This window comes from Sycon ciliatum, chromosome 4, assembly GCF_964019385.1.
Source record: "Sycon ciliatum chromosome 4, ocSycCili1.1, whole genome shotgun sequence".
NCBI lineage: Eukaryota > Metazoa > Porifera > Calcarea > Leucosolenida > Sycettidae > Sycon > Sycon ciliatum.
In genome coordinates, this window is record NC_088646.1 from 13905021 (window position 1) to 13922664 (window position 17644).

General features: G+C 47.0%; 1 protein-coding gene across 1 annotated transcript in view; it reads left to right on the forward strand.

Annotated features, from left to right (window-relative positions):
- Nucleotides 1-17644, forward strand: part of LOC135814606 (aromatic-L-amino-acid decarboxylase-like) — a 72988-nt gene that overhangs the window by 39843 nt on the left and 15501 nt on the right. The window contains exons 7-9 of the mRNA XM_065327758.1: nucleotides 4875-4907; nucleotides 5819-5885; nucleotides 7955-8049. Coding sequence (XP_065183830.1) covers nucleotides 4875-4907; nucleotides 5819-5885; nucleotides 7955-8049 — 195 coding nt within the window. The remainder of the gene's footprint in view (nucleotides 1-4874; nucleotides 4908-5818; nucleotides 5886-7954; nucleotides 8050-17644) is intronic.

Sequence of the window (17644 nt, forward strand, 5' to 3'; positions counted from 1 at the left end):
AGTCTCTTCTTTATTGGCCGGGGGTTGTGTTCACCAGTCTCTTCTTTATTGGCCGGGGGTTGTGTTCACCAGTCTCTTCTTTATTGGCCGGGGGTTGTGTTCACCAGTCTCTTCTTTATTGACCGGGGGTTGTGTTCACCAGTCTCTTCTTTATTGGCCGGGGGTTGTGTTCACCAGTCTCTTCTTTATTGGCCGGGGGTTGTGTTCACCAGTCTCTTCTTTATTGGCCAGGGGTTGTGTTCACCAGTCTCTTCTTTATTGGCCGGGGGTTGTGTTCACCAGTCTCTTCTTTATTGGCCGGGGTTGTGTTCACCAGTCTCTTCTTTATTGGCCGGGGGTTGTGTTCACCAGTCTCTTCTTTATTGGCCGGGGGTTGTGTTCACCAGTCTCTTCTTTATTGACCGGGGGTTGTGTTCACCAGTCTCTTCTTTATTGGCCGGGGGTTGTGTTCACCAGTCTCTTCTTTATTGGCCGGGGGTTGTGTTCACCAGTCTCTTCTTTATTGGCCGGGGGTTGTGTTCACCAGTCTCTTCTTTATTGGCCGGGGGTTGTGTTCACCAGTCTCTTCTTTATTGACCGGGGGTTGTGTTCACCAGTCTCTTCTTTATTGGCCGGGGGTTGTGTTCACCAGTCTCTTCTTTATTGACCGGGGGTTGTGTTCACCAGTCTCTTCTTTATTGGCCGGGGGTTGTGTTCACCAGTCTCTTCTTTATTGGCCGGGGGTTGTGTTCACCAGTCTCTTCTTTATTGGCCGGGGGTTGTGTTCACCAGTCTCTTCTTTATTGGCCGGGGGTTGTGTTCACCAGTCTCTTCTTTATTGGCCGGGGGTTGTGTTCACCAGTCTCTTCTTTATTGGCCGGGGGTTGTGTTCACCAGTCTCTTCTTTATTGGCCGGGGGTTGTGTTCACCAGTCTCTTCTTTATTGGCCGGGGGTTGTGTTCACCAGTCTCTTCTTTATTGACCGGGGGTTGTGTTCACCAGTCTCTTCTTTATTGACCGGGGGTTGTGTTCACCAGTCTCTTCTTTATTGGCCGGGGGTTGTGTTCACCAGTCTCTTCTTTATTGGCCGGGGGTTGTGTTCACCAGTCTCTTCTTTATTGACCGGGGGTTGTGTTCACCAGTCTCTTCTTTATTGGCCGGGGGTTGTGTTCACCAGTCTCTTCTTTATTGGCCGGGGGTTGTGTTCACCAGTCTCTTCTTTATTGGCCGGGAGTTGTGTTCACCAGTCTCTTCTTTATTGGCCGGGGGTTGTGTTCACCAGTCTCTTCTTTATTGACCGGGGGTTGTGTTCACCAGTCTCTTCTTTATTGGCCGGGGGTTGTGTTCACCAGTCTCTTCTTTATTGACCGGGGGTTGTGTTCACCAGTCTCTTCTTTATTGGCCGGGGGTTGTGTTCACCAGTCTCTTCTTTATTGGCCGGGGGTTGTGTTCACCAGTCTCTTCTTTATTGGCCGGGGGTTGTGTTCACCAGTCTCTTCTTTATTGGCCGGGGGTTGTGTTCACCAGTCTCTTCTTTATTGGCCGGGGGTTGTGTTCACCAGTCTCTTCTTTATTGGCCGGGGGTTGTGTTCACCAGTCTCTTCTTTATTGGCCGGGGGTTGTGTTCACCAGTCTCTTCTTTATTGGCCGGGGGTTGTGTTCACCAGTCTCTTCTTTATTGACCGGGGGTTGTGTTCACCAGTCTCTTCTTTATTGGCCGGGGGTTGTGTTCACCAGTCTCTTCTTTATTGACCGGGGGTTGTGTTCACCAGTCTCTTCTTTATTGACCGGGGGTTGTGTTCACCAGTCTCTTCTTTATTGGCCGGGGGTTGTGTTCACCAGTCTCTTCTTTATTGACCGGGGGTTGTGTTCACCAGTCTCTTCTTTATTGGCCGGGGGTTGTGTTCACCAGTCTCTTCTTTATTGGCCGGGGGTTGTGTTCACCAGTCTCTTCTTTATTGGCCAGGGGTTGTGTTCACCAGTCTCTTCTTTATTGGCCGGGGGTTGTGTTCACCAGTCTCTTCTTTATTGGCCGGGGTTGTGTTCACCAGTCTCTTCTTTATTGGCCGGGGGTTGTGTTCACCAGTCTCTTCTTTATTGGCCGGGGGTTGTGTTCACCAGTCTCTTCTTTATTGGCCGGGGGTTGTGTTCACCAGTCTCTTCTTTATTGGCCGGGGGTTGTGTTCACCAGTCTCTTCTTTATTGACCGGGGGTTGTGTTCACCAGTCTCTTCTTTATTGGCCGGGGGTTGTGTTCACCAGTCTCTTCTTTATTGGCCGGGGGTTGTGTTCACCAGTCTCTTCTTTATTGGCCGGGGGTTGTGTTCACCAGTCTCTTCTTTATTGGCCGGGGGTTGTGTTCACCAGTCTCTTCTTTATTGGCCGGGGGTTGTGTTCACCAGTCTCTTCTTTATTGGCCGGGGGTTGTGTTCACCAGTCTCTTCTTTATTGGCCGGGGGTTGTGTTCACCAGTCTCTTCTTTATTGGCCGGGGGTTGTGTTCACCAGTCTCTTCTTTATTGACCGGGGGTTGTGTTCACCAGTGTCTTCTTTATTGACCGGGGGTTGTGTTCACCAGTCTCTTCTTTATTGGCCGGGGGTTGTGTTCACCAGTCTCTTCTTTATTGGCCGGGGGTTGTGTTCACCAGTCTCTTCTTTATTGACCGGGGGTTGTGTTCACCAGTCTCTTCTTTATTGGCCGGGGGTTGTGTTCACCAGTCTCTTCTTTATTGGCCGGGGGTTGTGTTCACCAGTCTCTTCTTTATTGGCCGGGGGTTGTGTTCACCAGTCTCTTCTTTATTGGCCGGGGGTTGTGTTCACCAGTCTCTTCTTTATTGACCGGGGGTTGTGTTCACCAGTCTCTTCTTTATTGGCCGGGGGTTGTGTTCACCAGTCTCTTCTTTATTGACCGGGGGTTGTGTTCACCAGTCTCTTCTTTATTGGCCGGGGGTTGTGTTCACCAGTCTCTTCTTTATTGGCCGGGGGTTGTGTTCACCAGTCTCTTCTTTATTGGCCGGGGGTTGTGTTCACCAGTCTCTTCTTTATTGGCCGGGGGTTGTGTTCACCAGTCTCTTCTTTATTGGCCGGGGGTTGTGTTCACCAGTCTCTTCTTTATTGGCCGGGGGTTGTGTTCACCAGTCTCTTCTTTATTGGCCGGGGGTTGTGTTCACCAGTCTCTTCTTTATTGGCCGGGGGTTGTGTTCACCAGTCTCTTCTTTATTGGCCGGGGGTTGTGTTCACCAGTCTCTTCTTTATTGGCCGGGGGTTGTGTTCACCAGTCTCTTCTTTATTGACCGGGGGTTGTGTTCACCAGTCTCTTCTTTATTGGCCGGGGGTTGTGTTCACCAGTCTCTTCTTTATTGGCCGGGGGTTGTGTTCACCAGTCTCTTCTTTATTGACCGGGGGTTGTGTTCACCAGTCTCTTCTTTATTGGCCGGGGGTTGTGTTCACCAGTCTCTTCTTTATTGGCCGGGGGTTGTGTTCAAGGTAGCATATCGGTTGACAGTGTACAGTCAAATGTCACGTATTATTTTGGTCACCACTTACCCGCGGAGCAGCAGTTTTTGACTATACTGGAACCTTCCTGTAAAGATCACTGGATCCGCCGCTGTGAGCTCATCGGATATCTGACTCTGGCAAGAAGACTCTTTCCTGACAAACACTCATTTGCCTCATCTCACTCCCTCCCGCCTGACTCTTCCTTATCTATCTTACCATTACCTTCATCTTCTGTTTCCCCTTATCCGTCTCCTCCTCTATATCTGCCCTTACTGCTGTGTTCTCATCTACTTCCTCCTCAGGCGCGTGCCCCGTATGGGTTCCTGGGTGCGCGGAACCCCCCTTTTTTCGCTCAAAATGCAGGATTTTGCTTCATTTTTGAAATTTTTTCCGGGGAGGGGGGGCGGAACCCCCTTGAAGGGCACCGGCGCACTCGCCTGCTCCTCATCCTGCTCCTGTTGTTTCTTCTCCTTGTGATCAGCTCTTCCTGCCATCGCATACTGGTCCAACTGTCTCCTAGTACTAATTTCTCCTACTCATTGGCCTTAACTGTTCCTGGCATGAATATCTTGAATATTTAGCTGTCGTCCTCCGAGGTATCAGGTGTGGGTGCTGCAATATGCCTGGATGGTCTGCCTTTTTGAGTGGGTACTGCATGTGCATGTGCATTTGTAAGCTCTGTGAGTGTCGGCGGTGTCGGGGTGTGTATGGGTTTATCTACCCCGAACCCGCTAGCCCCCAGCGGAGCTGGTGGAGGTTCCGGTGATAGCAGAGCACAGGTTGTGCTCACAGTTTTGGCATTTTGAGGCCCAGCATCTGGTATTGTCTCGGGCTGTGTCAGTGACATAAGGGCCGGGTACTTGCACGGTATGTCAGGTTTTGGCCGTTTGGCTTTAAGCTGCATCCGCCGGTAGAGCGGTGCAGTGGTACTGGATGATTACTATACAATTACATTACCAACAAGTGCCATGCTGTGTGGTGATGTCTGCGGCCTTCTTTCTCTTCTTTCTCTTCTTTCTCTTCATAACGGGCCCTGATTTCTCTTGTCCGACACATTCAGTTGTCCAGCATGAAGTAGTCAGATATGTGACATTTGACTGTATTGTCGCAGTTGGTAATTTCTAACGGAGACTGTTAATAGTGGCGATTAATAAAATCAGTTGTGCTGTCATTGTAACACGTGTCTCGTTGACGACACACGCACACAAGTTCCAGGTAAGTCCAATTCGAGTTAACCATAACGTTATCTTGTGACTATCATCAGTGGTTGTCATCACTCAAGGGATTGAACAAAAAGGACAGTGCAACTGATTTTACTTATTGCCATTATTAAACTGTTGTTTCCACGGCATGTATTTAGAGACCGTTCAGATGTTCTTTCTTTCTTTCCTTTGCACAGCGAGATCGAGAGGATGGACTTTTCCCCATTTATGTGAGTTATCACTCTTGGCCAGTCAAGGAAGTACTTTAATCCTGCAGGTATAAGTTAGTTGTGACATGTCATTCCACATGGCATGGCAACTTAGAGGCCATTTAAATTATCACTGTTTGCTTTTTCAAGAATTTTTCCTACTGAAGGTGGCTTATTGGGCTCTTTGGAGATAATGTAAAATGGGCAATGTTTGAAACATAGAAAATGTTAGCAATATCTGCAAGAAGAGCATGATGCTAGTATCAACCAGCGCAAAGTAAAACTTCAATAGTGAGTGCATGCAACTTGGGAGGCTCAATTCTATCAAAGATAAGAAATGAAACGGAAGCTTCACGAGGGTGAATTGTAACAAGCCAAATGCGGCCTATATCCTGCAGCACTGTACTTTGTTAACAGTGATGGGTGGGTGGTTGGTTGGTTGGTTGTTACTTTGCGTTGTCGAATTGTGGTTAGACCGTACTGTCCACGTGGGCGTGGGAAGGTATTTTAGGGTGGTATGGTCAGTCACCTGAAGTACAATAATTATACTTGTGGGGTTGGGGTGCCCCCCCCCCCCTGCAGTCAGGCATAGTGGGATGGTCTAAGACCATGATTGAGAAACAGAGGGTACCAGGTTCAAGTCCGCGGCTTGGAAGCAGAATGATTTTTTCCAGCTGTGCTTCGAGGGAAACATCGATGCAGCGAATGGGATTTTCAGTCTTTGACAACTTTGCTGGTGGGCTGATCTACTTACCTCCCACCGCTTTAGGAGGAGCATCTGTGCCTTTGATCTTTGCAGGGTGGTGGCGTTCCTACGGGTGCTGAAAACTCAATTCAACTGAGTCTCAAGCGACCCGTAAAAATAAAAATTAAGCGAGGAATTCACTCTCCAAAGTACAGAGTTTCTTTTTTTTTAATGCTGGTTTTCGCAGGTCATGGTGGAACTTGGATCAGGACCAGGCTGCTTCTTTGATAATCTGAGCGAGATTTCAAAAATTGGTAAGGATGTTGTGACAGAGGTGGTGTTAATTACAGTCACGGGGACTCAGGGACTCAGGGACCATCTGTAAACACCAATATGTCAGTTTCCACATGAAATATTGTAATTTCTCCTCATATGGTCCTACGCTCCCCTCTCCCTCCTCCACTGCCAGCAATGATCCCTGTCTCTGCAGCAGATCTGCAAGGATGTCCTTACACTCGTTAGAAGAGCAGACTCTGCCATGCATTGCAATTTGCTTTGCCCCACCACCGTCACTCCCGCAACAGTGTACACAGATCTTTCCCATTAGCTATCATTGAGGAGTTGAATCTTCTTCCACAAGCGCTTCTACCAACACCAACTGCTCTACCTCGCAACAAGACTTAGTTTACAAGTACTGTCAACACTTTAAGAGTAACGACCCTCGGTCGTACATACCGTACTTCCGCACATATAAGCGCATGTGCTTATGTCCGGACAGAAGCGCACCCCTCAATTATAAGCGCATGTGCTTATATGTGAACACTATTGGTGAAACACCCGGGAGCTGAATATACTGCTGAGCATTGTGATAACACTGTTGTTTGAGGCACAGACAAACCTTTATTGCACATATAAGCGCATGGGCTGCTACCCGAACATGTTCACACAGCAACACATCTTTTTTGTAGCAAATTTTCACTTATAAGCCCATGGGCTTATATGTGGGGAAGTACGGTAAGAAAAGTGTCGTTATTCAAGAGTTGTCGTTACTTGTGCGGTTGAAAGTATGTAGTCAAAAGATCGCTAGGTGCGAAGATTGTGTCGTTATTGGCAAGTAATTGTGATAGCCGAGGTCATTATTGTGATAGCCGAGGTGGGCATTATTCATCATGCAGGTTGACTGTACATGTACCTATGATCTGCTGACTGCTGACTGGCATTTGGCTACTACTCACCTGTAACCCTGAATAGCTGCCGCCACCGCACTGAGCTGGTTTCACATGGCCAGCTTACCCATGCTTTGAAGTATCCTCTCTCCCTGGTCATATTACATGGCTGACTTTCACATCCTATTCAAGTTACCCCATCAGAACTGTGTTCTCAGATTCATCTGTGCACATTTGTTGACTGTGCTGTCACCTTTGATTGGCGTTGCTCACTAGTGCTCCTGTTTGGTTTGTTTCCAGTTAGTTTTTCTTCTGTTTGGCACACATGAGCAGTGTTGATACCGAGACCCTTAGTCGGTTTAGCTGCTCTTGCCCCGCCTCCACTGCTTCGACTACCATCGCTATGTACCTCCATTCGACTACCATCGCTATGTACCTCCATTCGACTACCATCGCTATGTACCTCCATTCGACTACCATCGCTATGTACCTCCATTCGACTACCATCGCTATGTACCTCCATTCGACTACCATCGCTATGTACCTCCATTCGACTACCATCGCTATGTACCTCCATTCGACTACCATCGCTATGTACCTCCATTCGACTACCATCGCTATGTACCTCCATTCGACTACCATCGCTATGTACCTCCATTCGACTACCATCGCTATGTACCTCCATTCGACTACCATCGCTATGTACCTCCATTCGACTACCATCGCTATGTACCTCCATTCGACTACCATCGCTATGTACCTCCATTCGACTACCATCGCTATGTACCTCCATTCGACTACCATCGCTATGTACCTCCATTCGACTACCATCGCTATGTACCTCCATGCTGGTGTTTGCACCATGATGGTTTGAGGCTGTCTTGTACTTAAAATACCCCATTACCCCATCGTTTTTTCGTAGCTCTTTGACGGTCCTATTTTCTTCTTATAAATTAATCCTGGGCTCTCCACCCAAGTCTAAATAATGGATACGCTGGTTACGCGTACGCTGTTACGCTGCTGCTACGCTGGTGGTGTTAGTGGATATTATAGCGTAACTTGTAGCTCTTTGGTCCTCTTTTCTTCTTACCGGGTATAAAGATCTGCGTGCACCTACGTACTTATATTTGTGTCTGGATTTGGCATCAATGTGACTTATGTTTGAACAGTGTCCGTGTGTGCATGTTGTGGTCTTTCTAAACTATGCTTTGTTGCAGCAAAGAGAGAGAACCTATGGCTGCATGTCAATGCTGGCTCAGTAGGCTCTGCTTTTGCTTGTCCAGAGTTCCGCAAATCTCTAACAGGAATTCAGGTGAGGATGAGTAAAGAGAAGTATGTTTTTAATCAATGTGTTGGCCACTGATGTTATAACCTGGTGCACTGCAGCATTTCGTAGTGTATTGCGGGTCGGAAGGGTGCCATCGCAGCAACCAATGGGCTAGGGTGTGCAGGTTGCATTTTGCGATGGTGTATAGTGGTTTGTGTGCACAACTCGATAGTGGTTTGTGTGCACAACTCGATAGTGGTTTGTGTGCACAACTCAATGCTTGCATTCAGAGTGTGCATTGTGTAGAAGCTACTGGTTGCAGAAACATGTCCGGATCAGAGTGACATGATGCCGATGAAGCTAACAGCTTGAAGCGACTATATCCCTCCCCAGAGCCCATTTGAGAGCATCTGCTTGTATCCCTGTGTCACTACATGTAGCAGTGCAGCACCCGTTTTGCCTGCAATACAAGTAGTATAGTGCGGTGAGGGTTCTGGGACAAAAGTGACCTTTGACCCCTGGCTGCCAAATAAGGAAGAATAGTCCATATATGGCAGATGACCTTTGACCTTTGAGTTGACCTTTGAGGTGCCATATAAGGCTGAATAGTCCATATATGGAAGATGTCATTTGACCTTTGACCTTTGTGGTGACCTTTGACCTTTCCGTATACGGATGAATAGTCCATATATGGAAGATGTCACTTTGACCTTTGACCTTTGACCTTTGAGCTGCCATATAAGGCTGAATAGTCCATATATGGAAGATGTCATTTGACCTTTGACCTTTGCTGTGACCTTTGCCCTTTCCAAATACGGATGATTGGTCCATATAAGGAATGTGACCTTTGACCTTTGGGATTGACCTCTGTGCTTTATATGGAAGTAGTGGCTATATAGGGTGATATGGTAGAATGTGCTATATATGTCTGGATGGTCTATAGTGGGGGTGAAGTGTCCTTATAAGGACGGTGCACGTGGTTCAGATCATATAAGGCATCTTCCATAGTGGGGAGAAGTGTCCTTATAGGGAAGGTGTACACGGTTGAGGTCATATAAGGCATGTGTCATAAAGGGGTGAAGTGTCCTTATAGGGAAGGTGTACACGGATGATGTCATATAAGGCATATTCCATAGTAGGGTGAAGTGTCCTTATAGGGAAGGTGTACATGCTGTAGTTTTTAAATAAGGCATATTCCATAGTGGGTGGAAGATGCCTTATATGGCATGCGTATCCTGGCCAGGTCATATAAGGCATGCAGTCATAGTTGAAACAATCATTGAGGGCCTTTCTGTCTGAGGCTTTGAAGAAAAGAAGCATCATGTAACAAAGCTGGGTTCGTACCCGCAACCTCTCGTACGGAAGGCATGAACTGTACCAAACGACCAGGACGACTACACACAAGACCCAAGGCTCAAATCGCCTATTTATACCCGGGCCGTAAAGAAGGAAAAAAACGCATCATGTAACAAAGCTGGATTCGTACCCGCAACCTCTCGTACTGAAAGCACCAACTGTACCAAACCACCACGGACGACTATGCAGAAGAGGGAAGGCTCAAATTGACTACATATACTGGGACCGAAGCTCACCAAGGTCTCGCTGGATGAGACATCAGCGACCTATCGACAATGTCATCGAGCATGGAAAGAAGGGTGGGTGGTGGTGGTGGGATCAGCATGACATCCAACAGATGGACAGTCGCCAACAATCACTACCCGTGCAGGATCATGATGCAAGTCAACCCAGCACGCGTACAGAGCACTCGTTTCATTTATTTTATTTTTTATTTTTTCATATGAATGACATTGTGAATCATGATCTAAGACTGTTCACATCCTTCTTTGTGAGCCAGGTATTGAATTTATTATCCGTGTAGCCTTTCCATTGCACAAGACGTTGATCCTTGTTGTATTTCAACACCTTATCGAATCTCAAACCGGTCTCTCTGGCGTGTTGCAGTTCTGCTTCGTAAAACGATCCGATGATGTGTTCTCCCATCAGATCACGAATCCTGTAGGTGTGTGGTGATGTTGGTAGGATGTCATCCACCCTGAATACTTCCTCCGTCCAGTTTGCAGTGTAGCCCTTCTCGAAATGACGCTTAGATACGGTTAAGCGCACCTCATCATCCACTTTGAACTTGGGTTTCGACTGCAGGGGGTCTTGTTGATCTGCATCTTTTGGTATTCTACCGTTCGATGCTTCGGTAGGTGTCATCCCAATGCTTCAATGCTTTGACTGGTTGTAGCGGTCTAGTAGTTGAGGTAGGACGTTGAGGTACGTGTTCGTGGATTTCTCTGTAAAGTGACGCCACATTCTTGACTTCAACGTTCTATTGAAGCGCTCGACCACCACCGCTTTACCCTCGTTATGGGTGCTGTACATGATGACGTTGTGTTGTGATAACCATCGTTTCATGGGGGCATTGTAGAATTCCTTGCCTTCGTCTACCCAGAGTTTTAACGGTGTCCTTCCGGATGTACTGACAATCTCATCGAACGCATCTCTCACGGCGATACCCGTCTTCGATTTCAAAGGCATTGCCCAGGCATAGCGGCTGTATAAGTCGATGACTGTTAGCAGGAATTTGATGTTCTTATTGCTTCGGGCAAACCGTTGCATATCCACGAGATCTGCACTCCATATATGGTCAATTGCTCTGCTCTTCACCTTGCGTCTTTTGAAATGCACTCGTCTGGGCTTGTGCAATTCGTTAGCCAGTTTCGTATGGAACTGTGCGGGTTGTGTCTTCTTCTTCTTCGGTCTTCCATCATGAATTGCCCTTTGCACTTTGGTGTCCCACAAGACTCCACCACCGCCTTGCAAGACACCTAAACTGAGAACCAGTTTATCGTTTTCCAGCTTTTCGTCATCATCAAAGACTCTTCGGAAAATTCGAAGTGCTTCATCCAGACCATATTTGGAAAATAGCTTTCCCATCAATATGGCATACCATCCACATACTGCTGTGCTTCTGTCTTGAACGGCTTGGGTGTTGGTGATGATCTTACAGTCTGCGTAGGCTTCTTTAAAGAAATCGCACAGTGCAGGTTCAGTGTAATCTTGCTCCATAGTGTATAGACTGCGTCCGAAACTGTCGAAAACCAAGATCACGTTTTGCTCGCGACACACGGTCAACCAATGATGTCCGCCTTCCGTTGCATCGTACACCGGTAGAACGTTGTCGGTGTTGACGATACAAAAGTCTCCATTGTTCAAGGGTAGCAAGAGGTCGTAACTCGTACAGCCCACGAACCCTTCGACACCATTCAATCTTCCTTTGATATCGGCACTGCTGAGAGGATAGTCCATTCTTGATCATAGCCTGAAAATATTTGGCACGTGATCACATGGAGCGTCCGCTCAGGATATCCTTGATGATACGAGTGATCCTGCTTTTGTCCTTCAGCACCTGTTGAATGAATGATGCATCGTCCACCATCACCTTTTGTGCTCTGATCATGAAATGCTCGGGATGGATCAATTTTGCTTCTGTTGTTCTACCATAGGTGGAAGTCATATCGTTGAGATCTTGAAACTTGAGCTGTGATCCCGGTACAGCTAGCACAAGGGTGGTTAGTTCATGAATCTTTCGTTCCGATCGAAGGAACCCATCGACGTGTTTGTCGATTCCCATGGCACCTGCTATGGCTGCAAACGGGTACCTGGACATGTAGATGCGATTCGTCTCGTTCACCAGAGTAGTGTAGTCGTCCAGCGTCTGCGTCTTCAGGGCATCCGCTGCCGCTTCCACCCGACTCCTGAACCTCAGTCGATCTTCATCGTAGAGTTGCAGCAGTTGTGATCGGCTTGTGAAATAGTTGCTCTTCAAAAAGGTTACCGGTATATTTGTATGCCGGAGGAAACTGTCCAGGATTTGCAGGATCCATCGGTCAAATTCATGATCTTGTAGTAGATTGAAAGGCACCGATGTTAAAGGTGCCTTTCTCTTCTTCCTGACATCTGCAACGGAATCGCGAACTTGATCGGTAGTGGAATCATAGTTGAGTATGTTGGATGCAATCACATTTCTCACAGACGGGTAACTGATGTGATCGGGATTGTTTTTGAAGTGGGTGTCATATAGACGCTTTACACGCGGATCGGCTTGCAGTTCCAACAGGGTGGAGGTGTTCAAACTGTGATCTGGCACTTGAGAAAGAACTTTCTTGACGCTTTTCAAGTAGTTATTGTAGTTATTACCTCCTTTTTGCCGCATCAGTGGTGGTATACCGAGAACTTCCCACGAATTTGCTCTCTTCTTGATGATGTGCTGGGGATGTTTTGACATAAACTGTAAGGTTTGCAACCTTTTCCGCTTGGGTATCACGAAAGATCCCTTTCTGAGCCCCACTCTTTGTATACTGCTCGGTAGCCCATTGGAGAATTTCACCGTAAGATGCTCCATTCTTATTCATGGTTGGAATTTTTTTACGTTTCAGCTAACTTTCGGGCTAACATTTCGGCTAATTTCTGGGCTAACTTTTCGGCTATTATTGGATTTTTTTATTATTATATTTATTTTTTTTATTTTTTTTAGAACGAAACAGCATGCTGTCCGCAGATTGAGTTTTTTTTTTAAATATATATATTTTTTTATTTTTTTTATTTTATCGCACACACACGCACACACACACACACATCAACGAGGGGTTTATTCAAAAAACACCTTTAATGCAGTGTCTTCGCAATACGTGTAGTACTGATTAGAAGAGCAATCAATGGTTAGGATAGGCCTACGACACACCGTTAATAACTTCTCATACAATCTAAAGATAATGAATGACTTCGTACACAGACCACCAAACAGAGTATTGAGATAACGTTTGATGTTGCTTTTATCGGTGAAGCGAAACAGATACATAAAGTTTGCATTGATCTTCATGTCCTTAATGTTATCAAAGCTCTGAGAGAGAAAGAACACGTTCAACTTATGATGATGACTGTACATGGTGAAGAACTTGTAGAGACACTCTCTTTGACTACCATGCTTCAAACCCATCACTCTGATGTCATCAATGATCACATAGGTATTAGGCTGGAGATCCATGTCTTCGATGCACTCGGGCATGATGCTGTAATGCTTAAAGGATTTGAGGTTTGGAAGACGATACTGATCGGCCGGCGTGTTGGAGATGACCACCATACGCTCGGGTTCCACGCGTTTCAGGAGTTTGATGAGAAAGTGGGATTTACCCATGTTGCTCTGTCCCAGAAACAATACGTTTTGTCCCCAGGATTTCAGAGCAGGAATGATTTCCGTGAACCAATCCTTAGACTCGAATTGAAGACCAGGAACGTGCAGCTTGTGTCGAGCAGTGACCGTGGATGGAACATCGTCATTCCTTACGGGACTAGCCTTTTTCTTCCTCTCGCTTTCCTGTCCAAGGAGCGAGATAAAGTCCATGATCAGATGTTGAAGGATGGGCCGATGTGAGCGGAACTCAGAGAAGACGGTCCTGCACTGTTAATGTTCTGTCGAATTTTTTGAGCAAATGGGGTTTCAGGACGGGTCAGTGATCTCTGTGGTGGTGGTGGTGCAGACAGGAATGACGAAGCTTCGTTCAGGGCACGATGTCCTAATTGCTTGAACAAGGCCCTTCCTTGTTTCTTTATTCCTCGTGTGTTGCGACCTTTGGAGAGAATTTGACGAGCTGGCTTTTTGGTTTTTCGAGGTGCTCGTTGCCGAATGTTCTTCGGAGCGTGACGACGACGACTTTTAGCGCGCTTCGTGGTACCTGTTGATCTTCCCTTCCTTACTCCTCTACCGAATATTTTATCCATGACGTTGTCACCTAGTGATGCCATGGTACCCATTGCTAAGGGAGCAGCCAGATTCGTTAGTAGTGGTATGGCCTTGGCGGCTAATCCTGGTGGAATGGCTAGACCACCTCGGTGCATGGACGGGTTGTAAGCCGTTTTCATTTGTGCTTCCACGATGTCTCCGGACTCTCCTCTCCCCAAAAGCATGGGAAGAAGCGTCATTCCTGCCATGGCAGCCAAGGGTCCAAGTCCACCGCGTTGCATGTCATCTTGTTTTGTCATGGGTTCCGCCATCTGCTTGTCCATCTCCTCGGGTCCAGCACCAATAAGGTTTTTCCAGAAGCTCTTTTTCCAGAAGAAACCACCGTGTTGTCGACTCGACGATTTCAAATCACCACCGTAGACACGATGTCTGGTCTCTAGGTCACCACCTTCCATGATGCCCTTTTAGTACTAGATCGGAATTAATTTATACAACTTCGGCTTTGATGCCTTCGTCTTTGCTCATGGTGTACAGGTACTTGTCCATGCAGAGAAGGTTGACTTTGATCGAGGCACCATTTTCGCTAGGTCTTCTCAACGGAGCGTTTGTCACGTCGTTAAATTGATAGTCGATGGACAGATTTCCTCTCGATCTTGGATTGTCTGTCATCCGATCCAGATTCAAGTTGATAGGCACCATAAAGTAGTGATTGCAGTAATCTGCAGCAGTGATGGGGATTTGCGTTCCATACGTCTTGCCGAAAAAGTCTTGAACCAGATTGTAGCCACGCAGGTAGGAGGATTTGTTGTAATCGTAGAAGTATTGTCCTTCCGTATTACGACTCACATCCCACTGGAACTTGAGCGGGTTGTCAAAGAGCGTCTCGTCGTTGACAGTGACGCGAAGTTGACTGAGATTTGCATGAATCATGGCCAGTCTGTTCGAAGAATGTGATGCTTGGCCTCCAGCCAATGTTGGTTGTGTACCATGAGTCAAATCCGTGAAGAACAGGATCATTCTGCGTGGTATGTCTGCATTGTGAAGCAGTTCCAGTGTACCAGCATCATCTGAAATGCTCTTTTGTATGAGACGAGGGCACCACGTGTGGAAATAGAGTTGCTTGGGAAGGCGTACACGATCGGTAAGATTGGGTTCCATGCGATAGGTAGTGTACACAAAGTCCAGTTGGAGTAGATCGATGTTAATATCACCGACACTCAGAGCACTGTTGCCACCACCGCCCTGATCGCTAAGCATGATGTATCTGGAAAGCTCGGATTGGGGTAGATCAAAGCGAAGCTTCATCTGTGTACCCGGCGGTAACCAAGCATCGTCCTGATTGAAAAACGGTAGGAAGGGTCTCAGCTTGTATTGAAACCGTCCAACGGCTGCCCGAAGTGCATTTTCCTGTACCGTGTTGGAGAAGCCTTCGTTGGTGACAAGCTCGACGGTGGGTGCACGCTTGGGTGTGAAATTAGCGGCGAAATCCGGTGCTCGTGCTGCATCAGCGTGTACAGCGTTTGTTTCGAAGGCATAGCCATGCTTACGCTTCACACCAAGTTGATAGGGCGATAAATCCACACCTCTCAATGCTCTTTGCGGATCCAGTTTCTGTAGACCGTAGAGATCCGAGTCAACGTACTGAAGGCGTTCGCTGCTGCTTTCCATTAGACTGAGGATATGTTGAACCATCTGCATGTCGGCAACTTTACTCGATTGCGTGACCTCTGTTCCGTTGATCTCCACTCGAATGTTCTTGAACCACGAAAAGGCTGGTGACGTGGTGCACACCCATCGCGTATAGCCTCCAGGTTGATTATCGAGATTGTTTTTGACACTATAGCGCATTTTCACGATGAAATAGCTCTCCCCGAGAGCAATGAAATTCGGTGACGAGATGTCCAGTTCATTGTTCAGGGATGGTGGTGAGCGATCTGCTGTGGAAAAGAGTCGTACTCCGCGTCTACCCTCAAGCAACGAGAGTTTCTTCTCCGTCCTGTCGAGGATGTTCTTCTGAACGATCTTCGTGTTGGTCAGGAGTCCCGTGAAGGACTCCGGAGCTTGCGGCGAGTAGATCTCCTGTGCCATTCTTGCCAGTCACATTATAATAGGGGCGAATTTTTTTCAACGATCCAATATCCAGTGTCTTGCGAAAGTCGTTCATCATCGCTATCAATCGTCGATGCTCCTCGTTAGTGAGCTTCCCATCTTCCAGAGTGATGCCCAATTCCAACATGAACGCGTCTTCAGCTCTCTCCATCTGCTGCAGTTGTTCGATACACGTGACAAGCTGACGTTTGGTGTCGAGAACGTGTTTGCCTATGCATGCCATGATCACGCCGATGATCGTGCTACTGATGGCGATGATTCGAATGCGATGTTCTCCAGATACGACACCACTCCCTTGGAGAATATTGAGAAGGGTTTGAGTGAGTATGAGAAAGGACAAGATTGCGGTGTTGTAAATCACGTACTTCTCCAGGCAACGCACCTTTTCGCTCTCCAATTCCTTTCGTTTTGCTATATCCTCCACCATGTCTCGCACGTGGCGGACACGAACATCTGGAAGATCCATCTAAGTGGTGCTGGTGATCCGAAGATCAAGGTAGACGGGATATCCGGAAGTGATGTGTTCGCCGGTGTTGAATTTCAACCAAAACGAAATGCTAGTCACGTTTTCGTGTGGAAGCAGCAATCGCTTGTCTTCTTTTCCAAACACGTAGTTATTCAAACCGTTGAGGGTTTGAATGAGAAAGGTCTTCAACACCCTCGAATCAGTGTTGTCTTCGTACTCCACAGCAGGTCCAATGAGGTCGGTGTAGAGCAGGACAAGTCGTCTGTCTTTTGTCAGATCCACAGCGAACGGGAACGTGTGAGATCCCTCGATCGTGTATGGCTTGAGAATAGTGCCCACACCCAGCACCAATCCGGGTGAGTCCTTCTTCAACAAGCACCGTTTCTTCCTGGGTACCGAGACACTTATGCGGCTGGTGTGACGAGAGTAGGAAAACACAATGTCTCCGTGTCCTGCTCGTTTCAGAGTGGCATTGATTATAGACACCAAATCGTCTACATCGCTGTATGTTCCCGTCTTGATGGACAGTCTATCCTCTTCTTCTTCTTCTTCTTCTTCTCCATGTACCACATAGAGTTTGTTCGTTGCCTCGTCTATGTTCTCAAAGTGTACTTCAAACTGAGCCGATTCAACATGCAAGACTTTATCGCGCGTATCCAGGTCCTTCACATTTAGAGTAAAGTTCGGTTTGTGCAATCCCCTGCTCACCCCCGACGTGTTGTTCGCCACCGTCAGTATCACAGACATTTTGATGTTGTGATGGTAATCACTATAGGTAGGTTTTATTTTTCATTTTCATCTCAAGAATGTAGAGTAGCATGTGTGCGCTATATATTATATGTACAATCGAAGTACTTAATACTTTCAGATATTGTAGTGTGCCATGAGTTCTGTGTTGATGCCCTGGATTGTGTGAGAAGATAAACTCTCGACAAAGTGCAAATGACAGAACAACTTTGACGTAGTGCCGTTGAAGAATTGAGTACCACCAATGCGATAATCGCAATCTTCGATTCCATTGGTTCTGGAAAATGGATCCGTGTCCAAGTTGGAATGTATCAAAAAGGAGTTTACGTATAGAGTGAATAGGCCTTCTGAATTCCGAGCGTAACTTATGACACACTTTGTACCCAAGAGATCCGTCATGCTCGACACAGGCTTATCCAAAGCCGCCGATAATTGGTTCGTTAAAGACGAAACGGGTAGGTTGAATGATGAAGAGCCGGAACCCGTGAAGTAGTTGCCACTTATGTGGGTGGCAGTGAACAACACGTACAAACTATCCAAGGTGAAATTTCCGACAGTATCGATGTCGA